The sequence below is a fragment of the Eleutherodactylus coqui genome, chromosome 12 (genome assembly GCF_035609145.1).
Source record: "Eleutherodactylus coqui strain aEleCoq1 chromosome 12, aEleCoq1.hap1, whole genome shotgun sequence".
NCBI lineage: Eukaryota > Metazoa > Chordata > Amphibia > Anura > Eleutherodactylidae > Eleutherodactylus > Eleutherodactylus coqui.
The window spans coordinates 81906977-81929369 of NC_089848.1; the positions used below are offsets into that span (position 1 = coordinate 81906977).

The 22393-nt window shown below is 41.4% G+C and overlaps 1 protein-coding gene across 5 annotated transcripts in view; it reads left to right on the forward strand.

Annotated features, from left to right (window-relative positions):
* DGKB (diacylglycerol kinase beta) overlaps positions 1–22393 on the forward strand; it is a 432907-nt gene that overhangs the window by 82254 nt on the left and 328260 nt on the right. For 2 of the 5 annotated variants that reach the window (XM_066585569.1, XM_066585570.1), the window contains 4 exons: positions 9878–9995; positions 14961–15049; positions 15143–15259; positions 21098–21233. In XM_066585569.1, the coding sequence (XP_066441666.1) occupies positions 9878–9995; positions 14961–15049; positions 15143–15259; positions 21098–21233 (460 nt within the window). The remainder of the gene's footprint in view (positions 1–9877; positions 9996–14960; positions 15050–15142; positions 15260–21097; positions 21234–22393) is intronic. The other 3 variants (XM_066585572.1, XM_066585573.1, XM_066585574.1) reach the window with 2 other exon arrangements.

Genomic DNA, 22393 nt, shown 5'->3' on the forward strand with positions numbered 1-22393 from the left:
CACAGTCCTTAAACCTGGTTCCAGCACCTGAAACTTGCACAGTATCCGTAATGCTATCCCCATCTCCTATGGCAGGCCTGCTAATTAACTAACCGAGTTCCTTTCTGGTGTGCACACCTATGTGTTGGAGGCCAGCCCCACTTACAGTTGTGTTGCATGGGAATCTTCACCACTACTGACCACAGCTTCCTCAGGTCAGGATTGCAACTCTACTGTGTCATTTCTGTTTCTCCTGAGCACAGCCCAGATGCCCCCACTAGTTTGGATTGTAGTGCAGACTCTTTCTCTTTTGGATGTCCATGCCGCTTCCTGCTGTGGCTCTCCTTGGCTCTGCTCAACTCAGGCCCCCTTACATTCAGAGGTCTAGGCTCCTGCTGCCCTTTCCTGTTTCCCTTTAGCAACAGTTCCTCTGCAGACTGTTGCACCTTTCCTGACAGTGCTCCCAGAAGCATGCCTGCTGTATAACAGTTCCTGTGCTTCTGCTGTTGCGCAGCTCAAATTGCATCCTGTTATATCAGGACCCCATTCCACTAACAAGTTTCCAGTGAGCATTCCTAGTCCTTTCTCTCTCCTTTTTAGGAGGTTCTAACTAGTGACCTCCTGACAGCCAATCAAAGCACATAGGAAATATCTAAGTGCAGTTTTCAAACTGGCCAATAGAGGTCATCACAACCCTAGGTTTCCCATCTCCATAGTATTTCACCCTCTAGAGCAGTCCCTTACACCAGCACATTATGGGTGCATAGCAGAAAACCTGCAGAATTATGCGGACAGGATTTTTTAAAATCTTATCAGCATGACTTGTACTGTACAAGCTGTAGTTTTTGCACTTCAGAAATTCTTCAGTATTGATGACCCGTGTGAAGACACCCTTATGACATCAGTCTGGGTTGACTATATCCGTGTGTCCTTGTCACAGAATTACGCATAATATTGTAATGGTCGCATAGCTCATAAAATATTCTACTCTAATAACAGTATTCACAGAATAGTGACTGAGTAGTAGTAATGCCCATAAAGTGTGCCAGACACAGTTCCCCTTGTCATACAACACTTTGATGTCCTCCATGGTCCTGTCTAGAACTCTAACAAGAAGTTACCAATGTGATCCATTTTACCATAACCAATTAAAAACTATCATTCTCCTAACACAACAAAACCCATTGTAAAGTAATTCAAAGTCTAAACAAACTTCCTGATAGCACGGCATATCATAATATCACACAGTCAAACTAAAGAAAGAGCCATCTGTACATATGAACAACAATCAGCAGCCTATATGACAAAGCCATACTTTCCTGTGTCAGTCATGCCAGTTAGATATTTTGTGATGGAGGTGAGAAGGATGTTAGATATGTTGAACTCTGTGCAGAGGTGCTGATAAGCTTTCATGTTACCTTGGGCATTCAGTTTTCCATCCTAGCACCCGGGGCGAATGCCCCGCCAGCTCCTACAACTATGTCCCTGGCTCTGGGACTGTGGAAGGATTCCTCCCAAGCTACATTGTTGGCACCCTGGTAAAATAATATAACAGAAGATAAACATGATATAAAAATATTAAACAATGCTCTATAATAACATGAAATATTAACTTAGACAATAAAAAAATGATAATGTTTAATGAAATATGAAATTCTAGAACACAATAGAATTTAAAATAATAAAAGACGAGAGAATAAAAAATGCTTATTTCTGATTCTAGGAATTTTTAGCCAATAAAACAGTTGCAAACATTTTGGGGCAGATTTACTATTGAAAATTCGACAGTTTTCTGGCACAAATTGCACCAGAAAATGTCTTTTGTGGACAATTTTGTTCTAAACTAATCTAATAGGTGGTATGAAGTCAGACTGGACAATTTAAAGATACACCAGATTAATCACTCAGCAGAGTCACTGTGATACATCTGGCACATTTAAAGGGGTTGTACCAGAATTATAAGTTATCCTGTATCTACAGGGAATAGATCACCACTGAGACCCCCATCAATCCTGACAATGGAGGTCCTGGTGCCCCCTCTTCTCACCACTGCAGGCAGGGAAGTATTTGCTACTGGGACGTCCCATGACCAGGGTGGCCACCTGCAGGGGCAGCTCCTGCCATAAGTTAAAAGTAGTACACGTGTGTGCAACTATTTCCCCATCTCCTGACGGACTTGTTGTTAAAACAAGTGTTTTTTTTTCCACAGGCAAGGGTTGCCAGAATGGAGGAGTTGTGCACACGGCAGTCAGTTACTTTTTTAAAGTCCTTTAAGGAGACTTGTATCGTTTGATTGCCTATACCATGTACTGCAACACTTCTGTATTGCAGTACATGGTATTTCTGCCAGAATTATATTAAAGTTGATTTCCAGTGATTCAAAGAGAAAGCTATATTCTTCATTAGATAACATCTAATTTTGCAATATAGTGTTATAATTTACAAAGCTGCAGAGAGATTATTTTACCTGTGGTCTCTCCCCTGCTTAGTTCTCCATTGCTATCCAATAGTTACGACCGGTATGCTCCACTGTTGACATTGAATGGAAGCATTAGAGAAATTTTGCCCAGTCTTTGTAAGAAACTTTTTAAGTTGTGCCACCCCCAGCTGCCATGATACCCGGATTGCACCTCGTAATCTCATCATGGGGGGGGGGGGGGGGGGTATTTAGGATCCCTGATCTCTGATCAAAGGGTTTAAATGCTGCTGTCAGAATATTAGCATGCGCAGCCATTCTGTCTCCTCCTCACTGTGGGCATGTAGTAAGCCTGCAGTGAGGAGGATAAAGGACACAAGACCCTCCTTCTTGTGACACTGTGAGTAATATTAGGTTATATAGGTTACATGGGGTGGAATTTGCTGAAGAGTGTCTGCATTCTGCAACAGATCTGCAGCGTAAAATCCATGTCAAAATCTGCATTATTTCATTCGGATTTTGTTGCAGTTTTTGACGCTTGAATTTGGTGCAGGCTTCATTCCCTCATTTGAAGAGCTGGAATCCGCACCAAAGTCTCCTGCTGTAATTGACATGCTGTAGATCTGTATTCAGCACCACATGCTCATTTCCACAGTGGATTTTTTTTCCACAGCGTGTGAATGAACTTTTAAAATCTCATTCACTCTGCTGCTACTGTAAATGCTGTGGATGTTCTATGCAGAGGGTTCACATGGAAAATCCACAGCAAATCTGCCCCATATGAACATAGCCTAAAACACTCAGCATTAGTGACTAGGTTATGCCATATAACATTCATTGGGGATCATCTGCTGGATGCAATATGAAAAGCAATGTCTTTTTTTCAAAACAGCAGCAGCTGAAGGGTTAAAAGAAAGTGAATCTCTGCTCTTCAAGTATAAGTAATTACCCTCTAATTAATATACATATAATCCTTTATTATCATGTATAGCTATTTTTTCAATAATTTTGTATGCAGTATCCATATGAGCAAAAGGCTCATAATATTTATAGAGAGATTCACCATTTTAGCAGTGGCTTGCATTTTACTTTATGTCCACTAGATGGCACACACATCATAGAGAAGACACTTCATTGGTGTGTATGAGATTGCAAATAAGGGAGATGGAATAAATCCTCCACAGTGCCACCTACTGAAAGGCAGCATTCCTTCGAGTCAAAGTGGGACTTTTTATACAAGTCTTGCTACAATGACTGGGAATCAAAAGCAAAGCCAGACCCCATGTACATACAGCTGTTTCCGGGTTATTGCCCATCATCAGTGTACAGTAGGAGTCTGGCTTTTGCTAGTGAGAGGCCAGGGACAGGCCTCTCACTAGCAAAAGCCAGACTCCTACTGTACACTGATGATGGGCAATAACCCGGAAACAGCTGTATGTACATGGGGTCTGGCTTTGCTTTTGATTCCCAGTCATTGTAGCAAGACTTGTATAAAAAGTCCCACTTTGACTCGAAGGAATGCTGCCTTTCAGTAGGTGGCACTGTGGAGGATTTATTCCATCTCCCTTATTTGCATATTACCCAGAGGAGCGTGCGTGGCCATTTGAGTCTCCTCACTTATTTATAGTATATAGTTGCTCTCCCTAAGGAGAAAAGAGCGTTTCTGACCCCTATGAGATTGCATACATGGATGGCTGGATGGATAGATAGATGGTATGCTTTGTGTCATATCTATGGGGTAGACCATGTTAGCTGTTCATTCTTTAGGTGGGCATACATCTCAATCAGCTAACGGCTATTCTTTCCAATTTCCCCCCATACACAGACAGACATTCACAAGATGTCCTTTTGCATAGCAGTCATTGTACGGTGCACCTGCATATTATACATTCATTTCACTTTGCTTAGTAGCTTTCTTCTTTGCTTCCTCGTACACATGCGCTCTTCACTCCTCCGAATGTATATGTGTCGCAGGTGTCACAGCAGTCACAATTGCAACCCGGCCCCTTTGATGGCCCAAATGCCCTCCTCACCACAGTTGCCAGTCCCCTAAAGCTCCTGCTGGAATTGAAGACCTAAGTCCATTACTCACACCACTATAGCAATCTATCACAGTGCTGCTCCTTCGACCATCATGTCTATCATTGATGCATAGCCCCCGCGCACAGCATAGCACAGCTCTACCCCCCATCTCCAGCGCACATACTGTACTGAGAGCAGTGGAGAGGGTGCAGCCATGCTGTGCTGTGCGCAGCTATTATAGCCTGCACATTGATGATATATGAGTGGCACTGTGACTTAATCTAATTTTCCTGGCAGCAGCTTTAACTGGGGCACGGAGGGGATACAATTATTTTGAGGGTTACAGAACTGGGCAACATTACTCTGAAGGGAATTAGTATGTGGGACATAAAGGGGCACTAGTACTGTATGAAACAAAGGTGCTAGTATTTTTTCTGATGGGCACTATGGGATAAACCCAGTGTGACTGTGTGGAGGCACTACTACTTTGCAGGACACAAGAGAGGGCACTAGTACTGTATGAGGCACAAAGGCGGGCATTATTACCTACTATGGGGAGGCACTGAGGGTAACATCGTGGGTAGGGGCAGGATGGAGAGAATGTGCAGGGATGAGTCATGGCTGAAAGAACACTTAATGATGGTCTGGGACCAGATAGAAAAGTAAGGGAAAGAGAACGCCACCAATCATAGGAGTCGTCGCCTGTAACCACTATCACTGTGTAGTACTGGTATCTGAAAATTACATGGTCACTACATTATTAAGAGGGATACTAGATCGGAGCCTGCTGGGCTATAAAAGTTGTCTAATGGTGAGGGCTGGACTGTTAATCTAATTAATTGAATAAGTTGTCAATTTGTTGAGGCACAATTCTAATATTCGTCAGAATGGTAAAATTGAGATGAGCTCCGCCCCTGTGGGTGTAGCTCATATCAGGCTGGGGGGACGGTGGGGTGTGCAGGATGCCAGGGAGCAGGGCTGTGATAATTGGGGGGAGGACGGTATATGGTGGCTATGGTGGGGTGTGTGCATAGTACATGGGGGGCTAGGATGACTGGGGGGGGGGTGTACACAATACATGGGGCTGGGATGAGTGGGGGTGTGCACAAGTTAGTTTTCAGCCAAATCGCCCAATTTATGCCCCATTCCTTCACATGGAATCACAATGTATATTAAGGAATTACTGTGTATACAATTCCTTTCTGTAGAAAAAAAGGGTCTTTGTATTTTTACCTTGTTTAGCAACAAAAGCAAAACGAAAATTAAAATCAAAAATTGAGAAAAGATTGAGAAAAAAAGAAAATGAAATTTTAGTTTTCAGCCTCATTGCCCAGCCCTACTTATGGTGTCTCCGATGTCTATATGCCTTTTACTTTTTGGAGAAAAGGGAGAAGGTAAAAGATACCCATAGTGTCATCCCTGGCTTCTAGTGCTGCATCGATGGATTACATAAGAGATTCAATGTCATAGCCATGAAAGGTAGTTGCCCATCAGCTCTGCCTCTGACTACCCTAGACAAGCAGCAATAAGACACTATAGAAGCAGTTGCGCCTCTTGTCCTTATGGTGTCTCTTCCGCTTCTCTGCTGTCTCTCTTGCCTTTGTGTTGTCTCTCTTGCTGTCCTGCTTTCCCTCCTGCTGCTTTTCAGTTTTTTTTGCTGTTGAAGGCCACTATCACAGCAATAGAGGTTGAACCATAGTAAGCGGTCTGCACTCACCACAGTTGACTACTGTTGCAACACCCCAGAATGGTGACCCTGGGCACTTGACTAACGTGAAGAGCTGGGAGGGATAAGTGTTGGCTTGTCACGGTGGCACTTACCAGGCTCTGGTCCCTGAGGGATGACATGTAGCCAAGGCCAGAGCAGGATCGCAGACCACCTTCGACACCCCTAGGATAGAGAACTCCAATAAACGGGTTGATGGGGGTAGCAGTAGTTATCACTCATGACGCTACAGTTCCCACACACCGGTATGTCATGCGGCGGAGAAAAGAAAGCAGAGACTTGTGTATAGTATCTCGGGTCCCCAGGAATGGTTAGGGCCCGTTATAACTTTACTTAATGAGTAAACTTTACAAAACAGGTATTCAAAGCAATGCAGGTACAATTCTCTTTAAGTGCCAGCAGGCTAGAGCTCAGAGGACAGGGAGGATACACAGGATGAAACCGGTCCTACAGTCCATGTTATCTGTACGGCACTGGGAACACTCTGGAGGAGGAAGAGGGGTCGGGGTCACTCCACAGACACTCTGGCAGACAATTATTTGAAGCAAAAGAATTAACAATAACACCCCGAATGGCAGACGCATGGGTGTGTCAGTAGTGTACCTCTGTGTGGGAAACCTGACTTTGGACGGCCGCACAGGAAAAACCTGTAGTGTGAATTAGTACCTGTGCGATCTAGCAATCTCTCTCCATTCACATCCAGACTCCACTCGTTACTGGATATCTCTTGTCTTCCTCTATCTTCACCTACATGGAAGCTGAAGGTGCTTCCATGTGGCTCTGTGTTAGCACTCTCTCCTCCTGAAGATGGAAGACGACAACCTCTTCCCGCTCTCTAGCACTCACATTTATCCCCTCTCTCATACCACATGACATGACAAACTGATATATTTACATGCAGGCAATGATTTTATTATAATGAACCACTCAAGCGCCGCAGCTGTGCAACACAAACACTAGATATGACAGGACAAGCTTTGCACAGTGCATCTACATAAAACAAACATGTATGACATTTATGGAGGGGGCCAAGATGGTGTTCTGGGCCCCTACACTGTAACTGCACGGGACTCTCACATTTACACATTTTAAATGAATAGGCCCCATTTAATAGGTAAAAACATGCAAACATGGATTGCATTCATTTCATGCACCCCAATTAATCTTCTGTATCACTTCTGAAGTATTCAGAAATTATATAATTCTGCAAAAAATTCTTAAAAATCCTATTACTTCCTCTTCCTTTCTTTGCCCACAGGTTACAGCATTTTTGCAATCTTTCCATCTGTAATCATTATGTGATCCCCTCTTTATAATGTTACAGGTGATTGAATATAACACACAGTCTCTCTTTAAAGGTTAACACTCCAATGAAATCTATTACCTTAGACTTGTATTCTGCCCCTCTAACAACATCTCAGTCAGTAACAGCAGTTTACTAAACTCTCTAATTTTCTCAGAGCAGTATGTGGCTTCTGCAACAGGCCTGTTGAATAACTGTCAATGTCCCTATCTGTGTGCACACTAGAGATCAGCGAGCACGCTCGGAGATAAATCAGTTACTCGAGCGAGCCTCGCTCTTCTCGAGTAACTGTATTCTTGGAACGACAGGGGGCGGCAGGATAGCGGGGAGTAGCGGGGGAGAGAGTGAGAGAGATCTCTCTCTCTCCCCCCGCTACCACCCGCTGCCCCCCGCTCACCCTCGCCGCCTCCCTGACCACGCGTTTGGATAAGAATGCAGTTACTCGCTCGAGTAACTGACTTATCCAAGCGTGCTCGCTCATCTCTAGTGCACACCTTATGTTAATGTAGAGGCTAGTCTCACTTACGGTTTGTTGTGTTGAGGCTGCACCATCTACTGACCCCAGGGATCCCACACTGCTGACTGGGGTTGTGAGCACTCCTCTCCGCTCCTCAATCTGGTTCCTCGTCAGTGCTGGTAGACATCACAATATTTCTCTCCCTCTGGGTTCATGGAGTGACTTTCCCCACTATCACAAGCAGCACCGCTGTCAGCCTCTGCATTCTCCGTCCAGCAGAAACTCCATGCACTTGCTCATATCTGCAATCTCTGCAGCCTGTCCATACACAGCCAGAAGCTCCCATCACTTCACTTTAGCCCCTGCACATTCCTACTGCCTTCTAATGCAGCAGATTCTTTTAGATTCTTTTTACGCATATTTGCCCTCTCCTGACCTTCATGCATAAAACCTTTTAATTCCATAAAACATTTTGTAGGCAGAATTTTGCCAAAAATTACTTTATTCTACCGAACAGTCTGATCAAATACAACAACATGTATAATGTATGTGGTCTTAATAGAGGCATTCATACAGTACATTGATGTGAGATGCCAGGACTAGTGTTAGAGGCCAGGACTAGTGTTAGAGAGTGTTAGAGGCCAGGACTAGTGTTAGAGAGTGTTAGAGGCCAGGACTAGTGTTAGAGAGTGTTAGAGGCCAGGACTAGTGTTAGAGAGTGTTAGAGGCCAGGACTAGTGTTAGACAGTGTTAGAGGCCAGGACTAGTGTTAGAGAGTGTTAGATGCCAGGACTAGTGTTAGAGAGTGTTAGAGGCCAGGACTAGTGTTAGAGAGTGTTAGAGGCCAAGACTAGTGTTAGAGGCCAGGACTAGTGTTAGAGAGTGTTAGAGGCCAGGACTAGTGTTAGAGAGTGTTAGAGGCCAGGACTAGTGTTAGAGAGTGTTAGAGGCCAGGACTAGTGTTAGAGAGTGTTAGAGGCCAGGACTAGTGTTAGAGAGTGTTAGATGCCAGAACTAGTGTTAGACAGTGTTAGAGGCCAGGACTAGTGTTAGAGAGTGTTAGAGGCCAGGACTAGTGTTAGAGAGTGTTAGAGGCCAGGACTAGTGTTAGAGAGTGTTAGAGGCCAGGACTAGTGTTAGAGAGTGTTAGAGGCAAGGACTAGTGTTAGAGAGTGTTAGATGCCAGGACTAGTGTTAGAGAGTGTTAGAGGCCAGGACTAGTGTTAGAGAGTGTTAGAGGCAAGGACTAGTGTTAGAGAATGTTAGAGGCCAGGACTAGTGTTAGAGGCCAGGACTAGTGTTGAGTGAATCGAATCAGTAGAACCCTGTTTCAGTTAGAACTTTACTAAAAGTTTGGTTCTAGGTCGTGCTGAACCAAACTTTTAGCAAAGTTTAACTCAAAGCAGAGTTCTACTGGTTCAGTTTGCTCAACACTACTGTACATGTAGAGAAGGGGACATTGATATAGATGGTGATTTTTGTCAATACAGGATCTTGATGGCAGTGCTGCATCTGACCAAAATGTAAAGGGGACGTGTTTTCATCAGAACCTCTCTTTAGGCTTTACACGTGTAACTTTAATCTCTTCTGATATGGTAGGGCTTTGTAAGGAGATTACCCTGAGTTACAATATTGATGGCTTATCCTTGGGATAGAGCTTCAATATCAGGCCAATGACTGTTTCACTCCCTTCTCTTCTTGCAATAAAGTTGCATTATTGCCGCAGATAAATAAGATTTATCGCTTGAAATATTCAGTGCAGCACAACACCATCAGCCATATTGGGAACGGCTTGTGATCTACAAAAGGGTGTAGATCTACTCTACAGTACGGTGGAGATCTACCCTACAGTGTAGATCTACCCTACCAAAGGGTGACCCCTACCCTACAGTATATGACGCATCTCTTGTACATGTTATAACTTTACTATGCCGCCATGCATTTACCAACCTGTTTTGACAATATTCCCTGCAGAACGTGAAGGATGATGGCCAGCATGTTTGGAGACTGAAGCACTTCAATAAACCTGCCTACTGCAACCTCTGCTTGAACATGTTGATTGGTGTTGGAAAACAAGGATTATGTTGCTCATGTAAGTGCTACAAATTTAATTATGTATTAGGCCAGAATAATAGTTCACATGTTAGCATAAACACCCAATGTGGAATTCAAAGGGGCTTTCTTAGTGTAGGGGTGCAGATGTAATGTAAAGATGGAGGTGAGGCAGTTTGTGGAGCACAACTAAAACGTCTTACTGTACAATACCATACACGTGTCCCTCCACAGGAGAGTGCATAACTAACAAACATAGCCCCCTCTATGACAAACAGTCTCCTATGGTCTTTATGCAGGCTACTGGCCTCTAGGGATAACTATGTACATGAAGAAATAAGTATGAGCTCACCAACACAAGACTCCTTGGTGCACCAAGGAGTATCCAGAGTGAACGGGCAGCTGTCAGTGATCAGCCAAGAGAAATACAGGAAGAAGGAAGTCTGACACCTCCTCAAGTAAAATATTTATTGAAACATTAACATAGTACATTCGACTAAAAAAAGGCATATGTCTATCTAGTTCAGCATATAAGCTTCCCCCCTACATTGATCCAGAGGAAGGCAAAAAAAAAAACAATGAGGTAGAAGCCAATTTTTTGAATTTAAGGGAAAAAAGTCCTTTCTGGCTCCAATCTACCAATCAGAATAATCCCTGGATCACCGACCCTTCTAAAGTTATTAGTGACTGTGACATGCTACACTCTAGAAAGACTTTTATTGAATTCGCCATCACGACATCCTTAGGCAGAAAGTTCCATACGTTCTTACAGTAAAGAGCCCCCTTCTATGTCAGTGCAGAAACCTTCTTTCCTCTAGATGTGGAGGACCTATCATATGAATTTTCTAACTTCGGTTTAAAGATCAATTACCAGTTATCACCTCATTGTGATAATAGTAATGTTAATTTCATGGCCCCTCATGTGTCTTTCTATGCAATACAAACCAGAGTCTGTGCATTAGAAGACTGTCAATTTTTGAAAGAATGTAATTGAAAATCTTTGCATGACCATAATACAAGGACAATGTTAAATGTTTTTTTCTGATTCAGGGTCTACTCCAGAGGCGTAACTTTAAGCTTCTGGGCCCCAATGCAAAACCTGTAACGGGGCCCCCAACTATAATGCTTTACTCATAGTACTGGGCTCCCTATATGGAGAAGAGAGGCCTTATGGTCCCGCTAAGGCTCCTGGGCCCGGGTGCAACCGCATCCCCTATAGTTACGCCCCTGGTCTACTCTCCTCCAGCGATATTCACTCATCCGGGACATCTACTTTTCCTGCATCAATTTCCATGACCCATAGGCACTAACTCTATATGCTGCTTTCCTCTTCGACTCTTGCTCTCTCTCCACATCTTTTAGTCTTCTGGTCTCAGACTGTGACCGTGTCATTACCTCAGCCATCAACCAATACTGCATGCCTTTACTAAGGGAACCTAGGTCTACTAGGCACTTACTTCCCCTACTGCAGTAGCCTGCTGCAGGAGGCCTAGTCGGTATTCAACTGACTAACTCAAAATGACTCCCGCTAGCCTATTAAATACGAGCCCCTTCCCTTTCTGACTTCATTAGTGATGTTGGAGCCAGATAACCAAAGGGGTATGATTTAGAGGGTGATCCCGGTTATGCCATCAAAAGGGTGATGTTTGACAAAAAGAGATGGCACTTCATAAGCGGTCTTTGGAACACAGTATTGCCCAATTTTTTTTTAAGTTGGCATCTTCTTGTGGATGAGCTCCTCTACTGCTTTACATTAGAAAGGCAAAGCCTTCTCCTGGAAATCTCAGTGTTTAGTGGAGCAGAAATTCAGCCTTTACATTACGCTTGTTAGTTCCATTCTTTATGGATACCATGTCATTGTGTTGCCTAGAAGTTAAGCCTGACAACATATTCCACTGCAGCGTCCACTACAGGCAGAATTTAGCATTACATGCTAAGCCAGCCATTGAAATTAATTGCCAACCAAATAATACATGAATGCATTAGGTACTTATATGTGTAGCCTGTGTCTGATGATGGTTCCCTTCTCTATCATTGAATTAACCGAAATTGTAAAGGAAACTAATTCAGTAATGGAGGTGTATTAGGGAATTGCAGTGCATACAATTTTCCACTATGTATGGTAGGTGTGGCTTAGTTTTAAGACTGTCTAGAACCAGTTGTAAATTTAGCTACTGTGTAAAGCTAGCTTACAGGGGTCATTGCCAAATATAAAGTTGGCCCTAATTCACAGGATAGGAGATAACTTTATGACTGCTGGGGGTTCCGGAGGATTGGTGGACCTTCACCGATCCCTAGAATAGGGGTCCTGATGTTTACCCCATGAATGAAGCAGCAGTCACACATGTACATTGTTTCTCCATTTATTTCCATGACGGCGCCAGAGATTGCTGAGTTCTCATTCTTGGCAATTTCTGGTACAGTCATTGAAATAAATAGAGCGGCAGTGCACCTTTGTGACCACCATTCATTTATCTGGATTCTACGAGGGTCACAGCTGCCAGACCATCACCAATCATACAGTTATCCCCTTTAAATTTGGTTGAGGCAACCGATTCCACATGTAGGAAATAGGCCAGGCACAGGCATATTCTCCTCACTAAAGCCTACATGAGTTATGCAGACAACTGAACCAGCAACTTTCTTAGACTTTGGAGCATAGAGCCACCATAATTCATGGCCACTTCTTCTTAGGTGTATAAGATAACCAAAGAGACATCATGTGTGATCGAAGCCCCAAGGCATATGCCTCATGTGCCCTCCCTGTACTCCAGCCCTGCTACTATATGGCTTGGATACATCTGGACAGTAAATGATAATTGCCCAATGACTTCTATGATCTTTGCTGTACCTTTAAGAGAGAAGACGCAAACAAACCCTCAGCATGGAGCAGAGCTCATTGGCTTCTGATCCAAGCAAATACCACAAACTATTTACTGTTCTCCACAATAGGTAAGCAATAAATACATCATTGATGCAGTAAGAGTAAGATGTGCAAGCTGTGCCAAAGCCACAAGCCTTCACCTCAGAAACTCTTCTGAAATATTAAAGTACTATAGTCAGCTAGTCTTAAGTAATGTGATGGTAATATTTAATACTGAAGGTGAACAAAGAACAGACAAGGAGAAGAGAGCTGACCAAGACTGCGGGCTCATCTGACTTAAGCAAAGTTTAATTCTTCATGAGAGAACAAGATCTATCTATCTATCTATCTATCTATCTATCTATCTATCTATCTATCTATCTATCTATCTATCTATCTATCTATCTTCTGCTGTAGAGTGAAAACTACTCTTCCCATGCATTCATTGCCTTCAAATCACCCCAATTTCCCATGCATTGCTTAGCAACTAAGCCTTAAATTACCTTGATAGATTATCGGTACCTTATATCAGGAGTCAATAGTAAAATCTTGATATTCACTTTGTTGACCTAGACATTTTGAAGACCATATTCAGTTATTGAACCTAACACCGATGAGAGTGCAAACATTGTAATTTTGCCTAATGGTCATTTATCTCCATAATGTTATGGAATGTAATATTCCAGAAATCTAAGAAAACAAAGAACCATCAAGTATGTGCTACCAAAGGCCCCTCTAGTGGGCTCTCATACAATAGGACTAAGTTCCTGTAGAAGACAAACGCTTTTGTAGGTGACTTTGGAAAGAATCACTAACCACTAGGATCTATTTCTTAAGGGACAAGCTACAAAGATCATCCTGTCTGTACAATAACAACAGCAAACGTGGACATGTACATTTTGTATATACCGTAGATAGAGAGTGGCTCTCAGTATCATATCCTCTGGTGGGCACAAGCAATCTCAATCCAACAATGAGTATCTTCTCCAGTACAAAAGGGAAAAGCGAGACAGCTAAAAACGTAAAAGTGGCCGCACATGATATTGATTCAAATTCATCATAGTTCATAGACTTGGTTCTTAGCAGGGTTCTGCTTCTCCCTTCTTACTATAGGAAAGGGGAGACATTTTTTCAACATCTTTCTAAGTGCTTTTAAAGTTGACCCAACTGTAAATGTGTTGGACCATATGTGGGACCACCAAGGAGAAGATGAAAAGGAGTCTTGAGTTAGTATTAGGTTAGAGGTTTCTGTATTGGAGCTGGTTATATGCAAGTTTTCGATTTCAGCTTTAAGTAACAGCTTTGGATGAGCTTAGGCCTATTATCAAAGGCAATAGTTGCAAAATGTTATCGAAACTCTATGAACAGATAATCTTATAGACAAGTGAGGCCAACGAAAGAATAAAACTTCAGTAATGTGAAGGACCTGGCTCTATCACTCACATACAGACAATGTTTTGTTTTCTTGGTAATGTCGATAATCCTATGATCCCACATTTTGCCTAATGTGCCTGGAAAATCAAATGTTAGAAGCAGATGGTGTATTCCGGAAGGCAACAAATTTACCCAATGAAGACATAGTGTTGTTGTTGTCGTGTGTTACAAATGAACTTGTGCTGCTGAGTACATGGCATCTATGACAACACTTGCTATCTGGAAATGGACTAATCAGCTATTTAAGGATCGGATAAACCAATAGACGAAACATCATAAACTCATATGGCTTTTACTTTCGTGCTTGCCAGCTGCTCATAAGCTTATATTTTGGAAAATGTAGATTTTTTTTCCTTTTTTTCATTTTTATTAACAAATGACACCAGTCCATTTGGCTGCCATTAATTTGTCTTCAAAGTACTCATCATTTGGGGGGTCATTTTTTAAAAATTTGAGTTGGGACTAATTGGATTATGCATTTCCTGCCCTGCGCTGATAAGGTTTTCTTGTTTTATATGCATCATGTTTCCCGTAATTATTGACCTTCTGAAGCCTACTGAGAAAAACAGCCTAAGTTCTGATTTATGGATGCTACTGTTATGTCTTATTTGAAAATGTAAGGTTGAGTTCTTTCTGCTTGCACTGAAATCTTAAGAAAAACTAATCTTATAATATTCTCATTTGTCTAAACGTATTTTTGTTTTCCAGTCTGCAAATACACTGCCCATGAACGTTGTGTTTCCAGAGCTCCCCCATCTTGCATTAAAACCTATGTAAAGTCAAAGAAGAACACAAATGTAAGTCCTGGACACCGAGTCTTGTTGGAGTTCAATTCTCTCTTTCAAAAATGTAGAATTTTTAAAATTATATTCTCTTATTTGATTTTGCAGGTTATGCATCATTTTTGGGTAGAGGGAAATTGTCCCACCAAATGTGAAAAGTGCCACAAAGCCATTAAGTGCTATCAAGGCCTCACGGGATTACATTGTGTGTGGTGTCAGATTACAGTAAGTTGTTGCCCCTTTTTAGTCTTTTTTTTATGTTAGATGTTTATAAAAAGTAATGGAGAAAAATGTTGATGTTTTTCTAAGGTTTTTGAATTTTTGTATTTAAAACTAAAAATAATGGTGAATTTATAATACTTTCTTACTTTTTGAAGTACCATAATATAGAAGGGTTTTTATAGTCAAAAATATGCAACTAAATATTTCTTTTTCCAGCTTAGAAACCCATTGTCAAATGCCCTATTAGAAAATGTTGAGCTAAGGGGGTATGGGGCCCTCCAGTCAGGATCCCCATCTATCAGTAAGAGCAAGGATTGCTCCAACAAGCTTCTCTTGTTCTTGAGGATCTGACATGTCTCTGTTTTACACAGGCAAACTGTGGATTTCAAAGGGAACAGTATAGTGTATTATTTCTCCCGAGGTGGCACTGCAGAGAATTTACACATAATGTATTCTGCCAGGGGTACAATACTTAGAATAGAAGGATCCTCATATCAAAGACCAAAACGGGCTTCCACTACAATGTCTGGTATTGCCACTCAAGAAAGGCCTAATTTTTTTTAAGCCCTCTAAGCCTTTCCTCTGAAGTTGGGAGACTTGTACAAATTTTTGCAAGCCAGTAACAAAGGAATTGGGACCAACTAACTAAACCCCCCCTTTTCTCCAAAGACTTCATAAAAGCCGCATGGTCTGACACTATGGTATATATGCCCTTGCTTTTAGGTTCCCCTACAAATGCTAGCTGAGATTTAGCAACAGGAAAACTTATTTTTGAGGGCCCTTCAATGAAAAAGGTGTTATCAAAAGTGAACGACCCCTTTCAGGTAATACAGTAGACTACTCTATTAGCTATACACTTCTTTGATTTCTTTAGAAAGGTATAGATTCTTCTATAGAGTCACCGTCTTCAGTTTCCACACACAAATGCTAAAGAGGGTTAAAATATATATTTTTTTTAAATTTTGGTTTAAAATGTGTAAATTACTTGTGCCAATATATTTTCCAAAAATGTCTTGCAAAAAGGGCGACCTGAAATATTGTATATGAAATTGTCATGAAATTGCAACAGTAGTGTCAGTTGATCTTGTTCTATGATGTCATGTTCCTCCATTTATAGATTTGATAAGATTTTATTCTATTCTTTAATTCTGCACTATTTTATAAATAAGTCCGGTTTTAGGATTTAAGCTGCACTTTACATTAGATTACATATAAAATCAAAGCAGCCAATTTCTGTAGCTAATGCAGAACATACCAGCAAAAAAGTTAAAGCAAGAATAGTAAGACGTCACCCACACCTGCATTCTCTAAGGTGTAACTCTATTTGTCTTTAGCTATTGAAAGCACATCTTAAGTCAGATTTCATAAAAGTATTTTTTTCTTAAATGTTACATTTATCATTTTCATTACAGCTCTTTAATATCAAAATGTAATGAAACGGCATAAAGCCAATATATAAACAATCTAACTGTAATGCAAGGTTTTACATTTTCATTCCTTTTACATGAAGCTCAGTTATACTTTTGCCTCATTTTCCACATTATAATTTCAAAATTGTATTTTGACCTTTTTTTCCAAAGTAGAAATAAAAAGTGTAACAATGTTTGCATTTTATAGTTTTATGTTTTGTTTAGTTGTTATATTATATTTTAATGACTTCATCATTAATGGCGACTACAAATGTCCCTAAATTTTTTGGCTGGGAGGCAGGGGGAAAGAGAGAGAGAGAGAGAATCAAAAATACTCGTGTCTCCCATTGTAGTCAATGGGGTTTGTTACTCGAGTAGAGCTCTCGAATTTTACAAAAGCTTGACTCGAATAACGCGGACCCGAGCATTTGGGTGCTCGCTCATCTCTAGTGTTAGCCGTAATGTAGACAATGACTCCAACAACGTGGAATGTAATTGTCTTCATCATTAATGGCAACTACAAATGCTTTTAGATACATAAAACAGTTTCTTGTAGTATAGAGGTTTATTGCTTTGTGGCTGCAAAATTGTTAATAAAAGAAAGGCTTAAAAGTCAAATGATTCTAATGGTCTTCTAAAAAAATGTCCCTTTATCTCCATTTTATAGTGTTAGTTTTTTTTTACTTCCTTCATTCTTAATTTTGAAGGTTCACAATAGGCAGACATTCATATAGCCTTAAATTCATAGGCCACATAAACTTTTATCAAGAGTGACCCTCTGGCAACACTAAATGTATAGGCCCAGTACAGCTAGTTGTCTGCAAATTCAGCCAGATACGTGTTAGCTAGAGTTGAGCGAACGTACTCTGTTGAGCTTGATGCTCGTTCGAGTATTAGCATACTCGATGGTGCTCGTTACTCGAACGAGCATCATGCCGTGTTCGACCCCGCCCCAGTTTTTGGCTCCTCCCTGCTGTGACGTGCCTGTTTTGGCTCCTCCCCGCCGCGACGCGCGCGCGCGAGAGAGAGAATCAAAAGTGCTTGAGTCTCCCATTGTAGTCAATGGGGTTTGTTACTCGAGTAGAGCTCTCGAATTTAACGAAAAACTCGAGTTGAATAACGCGGACCCGAGCATTTGGGTGCTCGCTCATCTCTAGTGTTAGGCGTGATGTAGACAATGACTCCAACAACGTGGAATCTAATTGTCTAGAATTCTTGAACATCTGTGCTCAGAATTAAAATTTCAGTTGCCTAATCTGGCATCCAACGGTAAAACCCATTCTACAGTACCTGCTGTCAGGCCACTCTCACACATCCATCGTTTACCATGATTGCGGTTATTGTAATCACAGTACAAGTCTCCCATTGATTTCAATGGAGCCTTGTAGAGCTGCGCTCAATCGCGGCGTTAGAAGACGCAACGATTTTCGAGTGATGTCTGCTCTATTTTACCGTGATTTACACACCTCATCACCTATCAGAATGATGGGGTGCGTGAAAAGCCACTGTCAGAGGCGGTAACCTGCGTCCAAAAATGGCAATGAAATCGCAGCAGAACAAAAGCTGTGAGGAGAATGAGCGATCCATGGCAACTTTCCCTGTATTGCCTATTATCCAGTTGGAAACTGTATTTCCAAGGCGCTCTCTGTACACAGGCACTCAGGACTGTAATGCACAGACTTGCCCTGTGTATTAGAATAGCATATAGGCGTTTGCACTGTTCTTCTGTTCCCTCCAGTATGGGGAGATAGTGAGTCTTGCCTGAATATGGACTACAAGAGGATATAACGAATGGCAGAAATATACAAACATTGGTAGGTTATTGTTTTTTTAATGGTGGTCTATCATGGCGACAACAGTGCTACGACTTCCTAATTGCCGGTTCTAGCCTGGGGTGATGACACAACATTAGCCCCAGACCATTTGATGCACTGGGTGGTGTATGCACAGCCTCATTTGGTGCTGGACACCAAGAGATTATTGCCTCCCTACGGTTTCAGCACTGATTGGTTGACTGGCTTGTCTTGCAACCCAATCAGCCTATCATTTAAACTGGCTCCTTTGTGTAAAGGATGTCCGTTATATTTCTTGTGTTCTCGCCAGTGTACTGTGCCTGTACTCGGTAGTTCTGTGCTCTGCAGTTTAGTATTTGGCATCCTGTACTCTGTGGTTTGGTACTCTCTAGTGGTGGTGGAGTCACTTGCCCATCTTGGACAAGGTCTCAACGTCTCTTCTTGGGGCGGTTGCTCTCCTTGAGTGGCTGGTCTGGTTTGGGGCCGTTCAGGTGATATCTTGTGGTCATTTTCACAGTTTCTAGAAGTTGTCCTTTCCAGTCTCCATCATTAATATCTCATTTATCCATTCCCAGGTTTGACCCCTTGCTTAGTTCTGGAAAAGTCTAGATTAAAGCCTTATTCACATGAGCGTATATATATGTGGCTATTTAGCCGCATATATACATTGGGCAAAAATCGCGACCATCTGAAGTATTGGATTAATGTATTCATTCAGATAAGCGATTTTTAGTCACGGACAAAAACTGCGCCGGGAAAAATAGAACACTGGCGATTAAAAACGGCGACCGATTTTATATGCTGCCGTAAAAGATAGGTCTTGCCCTATCTTTTGCCGAGATACACTGAAGGCTCCCATAGGCTTCTATAGGAGCTGGAAAAAAGGGAGGAGAGGGAGTTTAGCTGTGTCCAAAGCTGGGGAAAGATTTCAGCTGCCTCTATTTAAGCATTAGGAGTAATTCCGTGGATTTTTTCCGACCGGGGGTTTTCTGCGGTGCAGCGTATATTTTTGCTAATACACTATAGTTACCCATGTGAATGGATGAGAAAACGCAAATTAGGATCAAGACTTGATCGTGGATTTTTTTTTCATGTGATTTTTGCCCGCGATACAGTGAGCGTAAAAGTGCATATGCTCGTGTGGAGGAGGCCTAAGTGTAAGAGAAATAGTATATGGAGTTGAGCTCATAGTTTATTGGAATATGGAGCTCATAGTTTCAGTAAGTGAGATGCTTAGGCGGAGTTCACACGGGGCGGATTTGCCGTGGAATTTCTGTGCGGAATTTTGCTGCAGCAAATCCGCCTGCGGCCGCTAATACCGCGATTGGCCAACCATGTGAACGAGATTTGTCAAAAATCTCATTCACACGGGGTGGCCAATCTGTCGTGGCAAAGCCGGGCAGATCAGGCGGTGCGGTGCAGAATTGACAGCTGCAGCATGTCAATTCTTTTTCCTTTCCGCTGTGGCCTCGCTCCCCTCTATGAGGAGAGAATGTCACAGAGGAATACCATCCGCCGAACCGCTTCAAAACTCGTGGCAAAATGAAGCAGGTTTTGAAGCTGTGGCTCTCCCGTGGAATTCTTGCGTTTTTTCGGTGCGACCAAACTGCGAGAATTCCACCAGGAATCCACCCTGTGTGAACCCAGCCTTGGTATGTAGCAAAGTAATTTAGTCTGTGTGAAAGTAGAGCTCCTAGTCTATGGGGAAATATTCTAGTCTGTGGGGAAATGAAATTCTTAGTCTATTGTGAAGACATCAAGTGAAAGGGAAAGTCTTTGCTTAAGGGGAAGAGGAGATTTCAATGCGGAAATAGTTTTGTTTATGCCGAAGTGGACACCCAAGTCCTTGAGTAAGTGGAGGTTCTACTTTTTAAAAAATGGTGTGAGCTAATAGAAATTTGAAGAGGAGTTCCTAACCAGGATGAGACCAAGGTTTTTGAATTTGTTCTATTTTCCATGACTATTACTATTTTTGAATAGATGGCAAAGAATATAATAAGGGATAAAGAATATTCTATAACTTACTGTGGATTCGTACTCGTACATATACATTCGGGTGACTTTTCAGAATAAGTTACCGTGTGTGCATGAGGAGTAACAGAATTTCTGACCATTATGTGACTTGCATTCTACATTCTTAGCAGTTTCCCCCTCCATGGGTTCCATCTCTAATTCTCAGTGTTCTATGTGCTGGTGGGTGTAGACTAGCAGCTATGATGTCTCCAAAACACTGCACACAGAAAATAGGAGATCCTGCTCTCCATCACTAACTATCATATACAGAGAAGCAGCAGAATGGAGGTCATTATAGATAATTACTGAGCAGTGCAATGTTACTTCAGTAGCCATGAGACACTAAAACACTTACTATTAGCTACAGCAGCAGGTCTGTGTGTGTCTATTTGCTTCTCTCTACCTCTTCTCTCCATAGACTTCTAAAGACAGCATATAATTTGATATGTAAGTCATCTGTTGGTCCATTTTGTCTACCAAGACAGATTTTAATAGTTCTTCAGAGTGCGTGAGCAGTTCAGGAGGGGTAGAAGGAAAGTATTCGCCAGTACTATTGATTCATGCAAAGTTTGTTGAACGTGCAGTTGTTATTTAAGTTGTGATTTACTTTTTTATTGTCTCCACAGCTTCACAATAAATGTGCTTCACATCTTAAACCTGAATGTGACTGTGGACCCTTGAAGGATCACATCTTACCACCCACTACTATCTGTCCGGTTGTGTTGGTGAGTTTATACCTTTTTTTTCCCGTTTCGGATCTTGGTAGAAGTTTCTCTAATATACTGCTTTCCCATTAAGATGACAATGAAGTCTCATCAAGAGAAGCAATAATGGAGCCTGAGTCAGGTTTTATGACTTGCATAGTACTTACCAGAAATGGTATAGCAGGTCACTTCTACATTTTACGTCTATTAAAGATCCAACTTCCCAGAAAGCTGAAGGTTTCCTTATGGTCAGTTCTGGATGCACAGTGTGTATCTGCAATGCAGAGGTTACTGTGAATGATTACACCGTCCACACAGCAGATTGCCTTTCAGAAGAGTTTTAAATAGCTAAAGCAGCATTTCGTTTTAGAAAACTGAATGGGTCGTTGTTCAGTCTCAAATATATGAACATAGAAAGACTATCTATCTATCTATCTCATATCTATCTATCTATCTATCTATCTATCTATCTATCTATCTATCTATCTATCTCATGTCTGTCTATCTATCTATCTATCTCATGTCTGTCTATCTATCTATCTCATATCTATCTATCTATCTATCTATCTATCTATCTATATATCTATCTCATGTCTATCTATCTATCTATATATCTATCTCTATATCTATCTATCTTATATCTATCTATCTATCTAATATCTATCTATCGATCTATCTCATATCTATCTATCTATCGATCTATCTCATATCTATCTATCGATCTATCTCATATCAATCTATCTATCTATCTATCTATCTATCTATCTATCTATCTATCTATCTATCTATCTGTCTATCTATCACATATCTATCTATCTATCTATCTATCTCATGTCTATCTATCTATCTATCTCATATCTCTCTCTATCTATCTCATATCTCTCTATATCTCTCTATCTTCTATCTATCTATCTCATATCTATCTATCTTATATCTATCTATCTATCTATCTAATATCTATCTATCTATCGATCTATCTCATATCTATCTATCTATCTATCTCATTATCTATCTATCCATCTATCTATCACATATCTATCTATCTATCTATCTATCTATCTATCTCATGTCTATCTATCTATCTATCTATCTCATATCTCTCTATCTATCTCATATCTCTCTCTCTATCTCTCTATCTTCTATCTATCTATCTATCTATCTCATATCTATCTATCTCATATCTCTCTATCTCATATCTCTCTATATCTCTCTATCTCA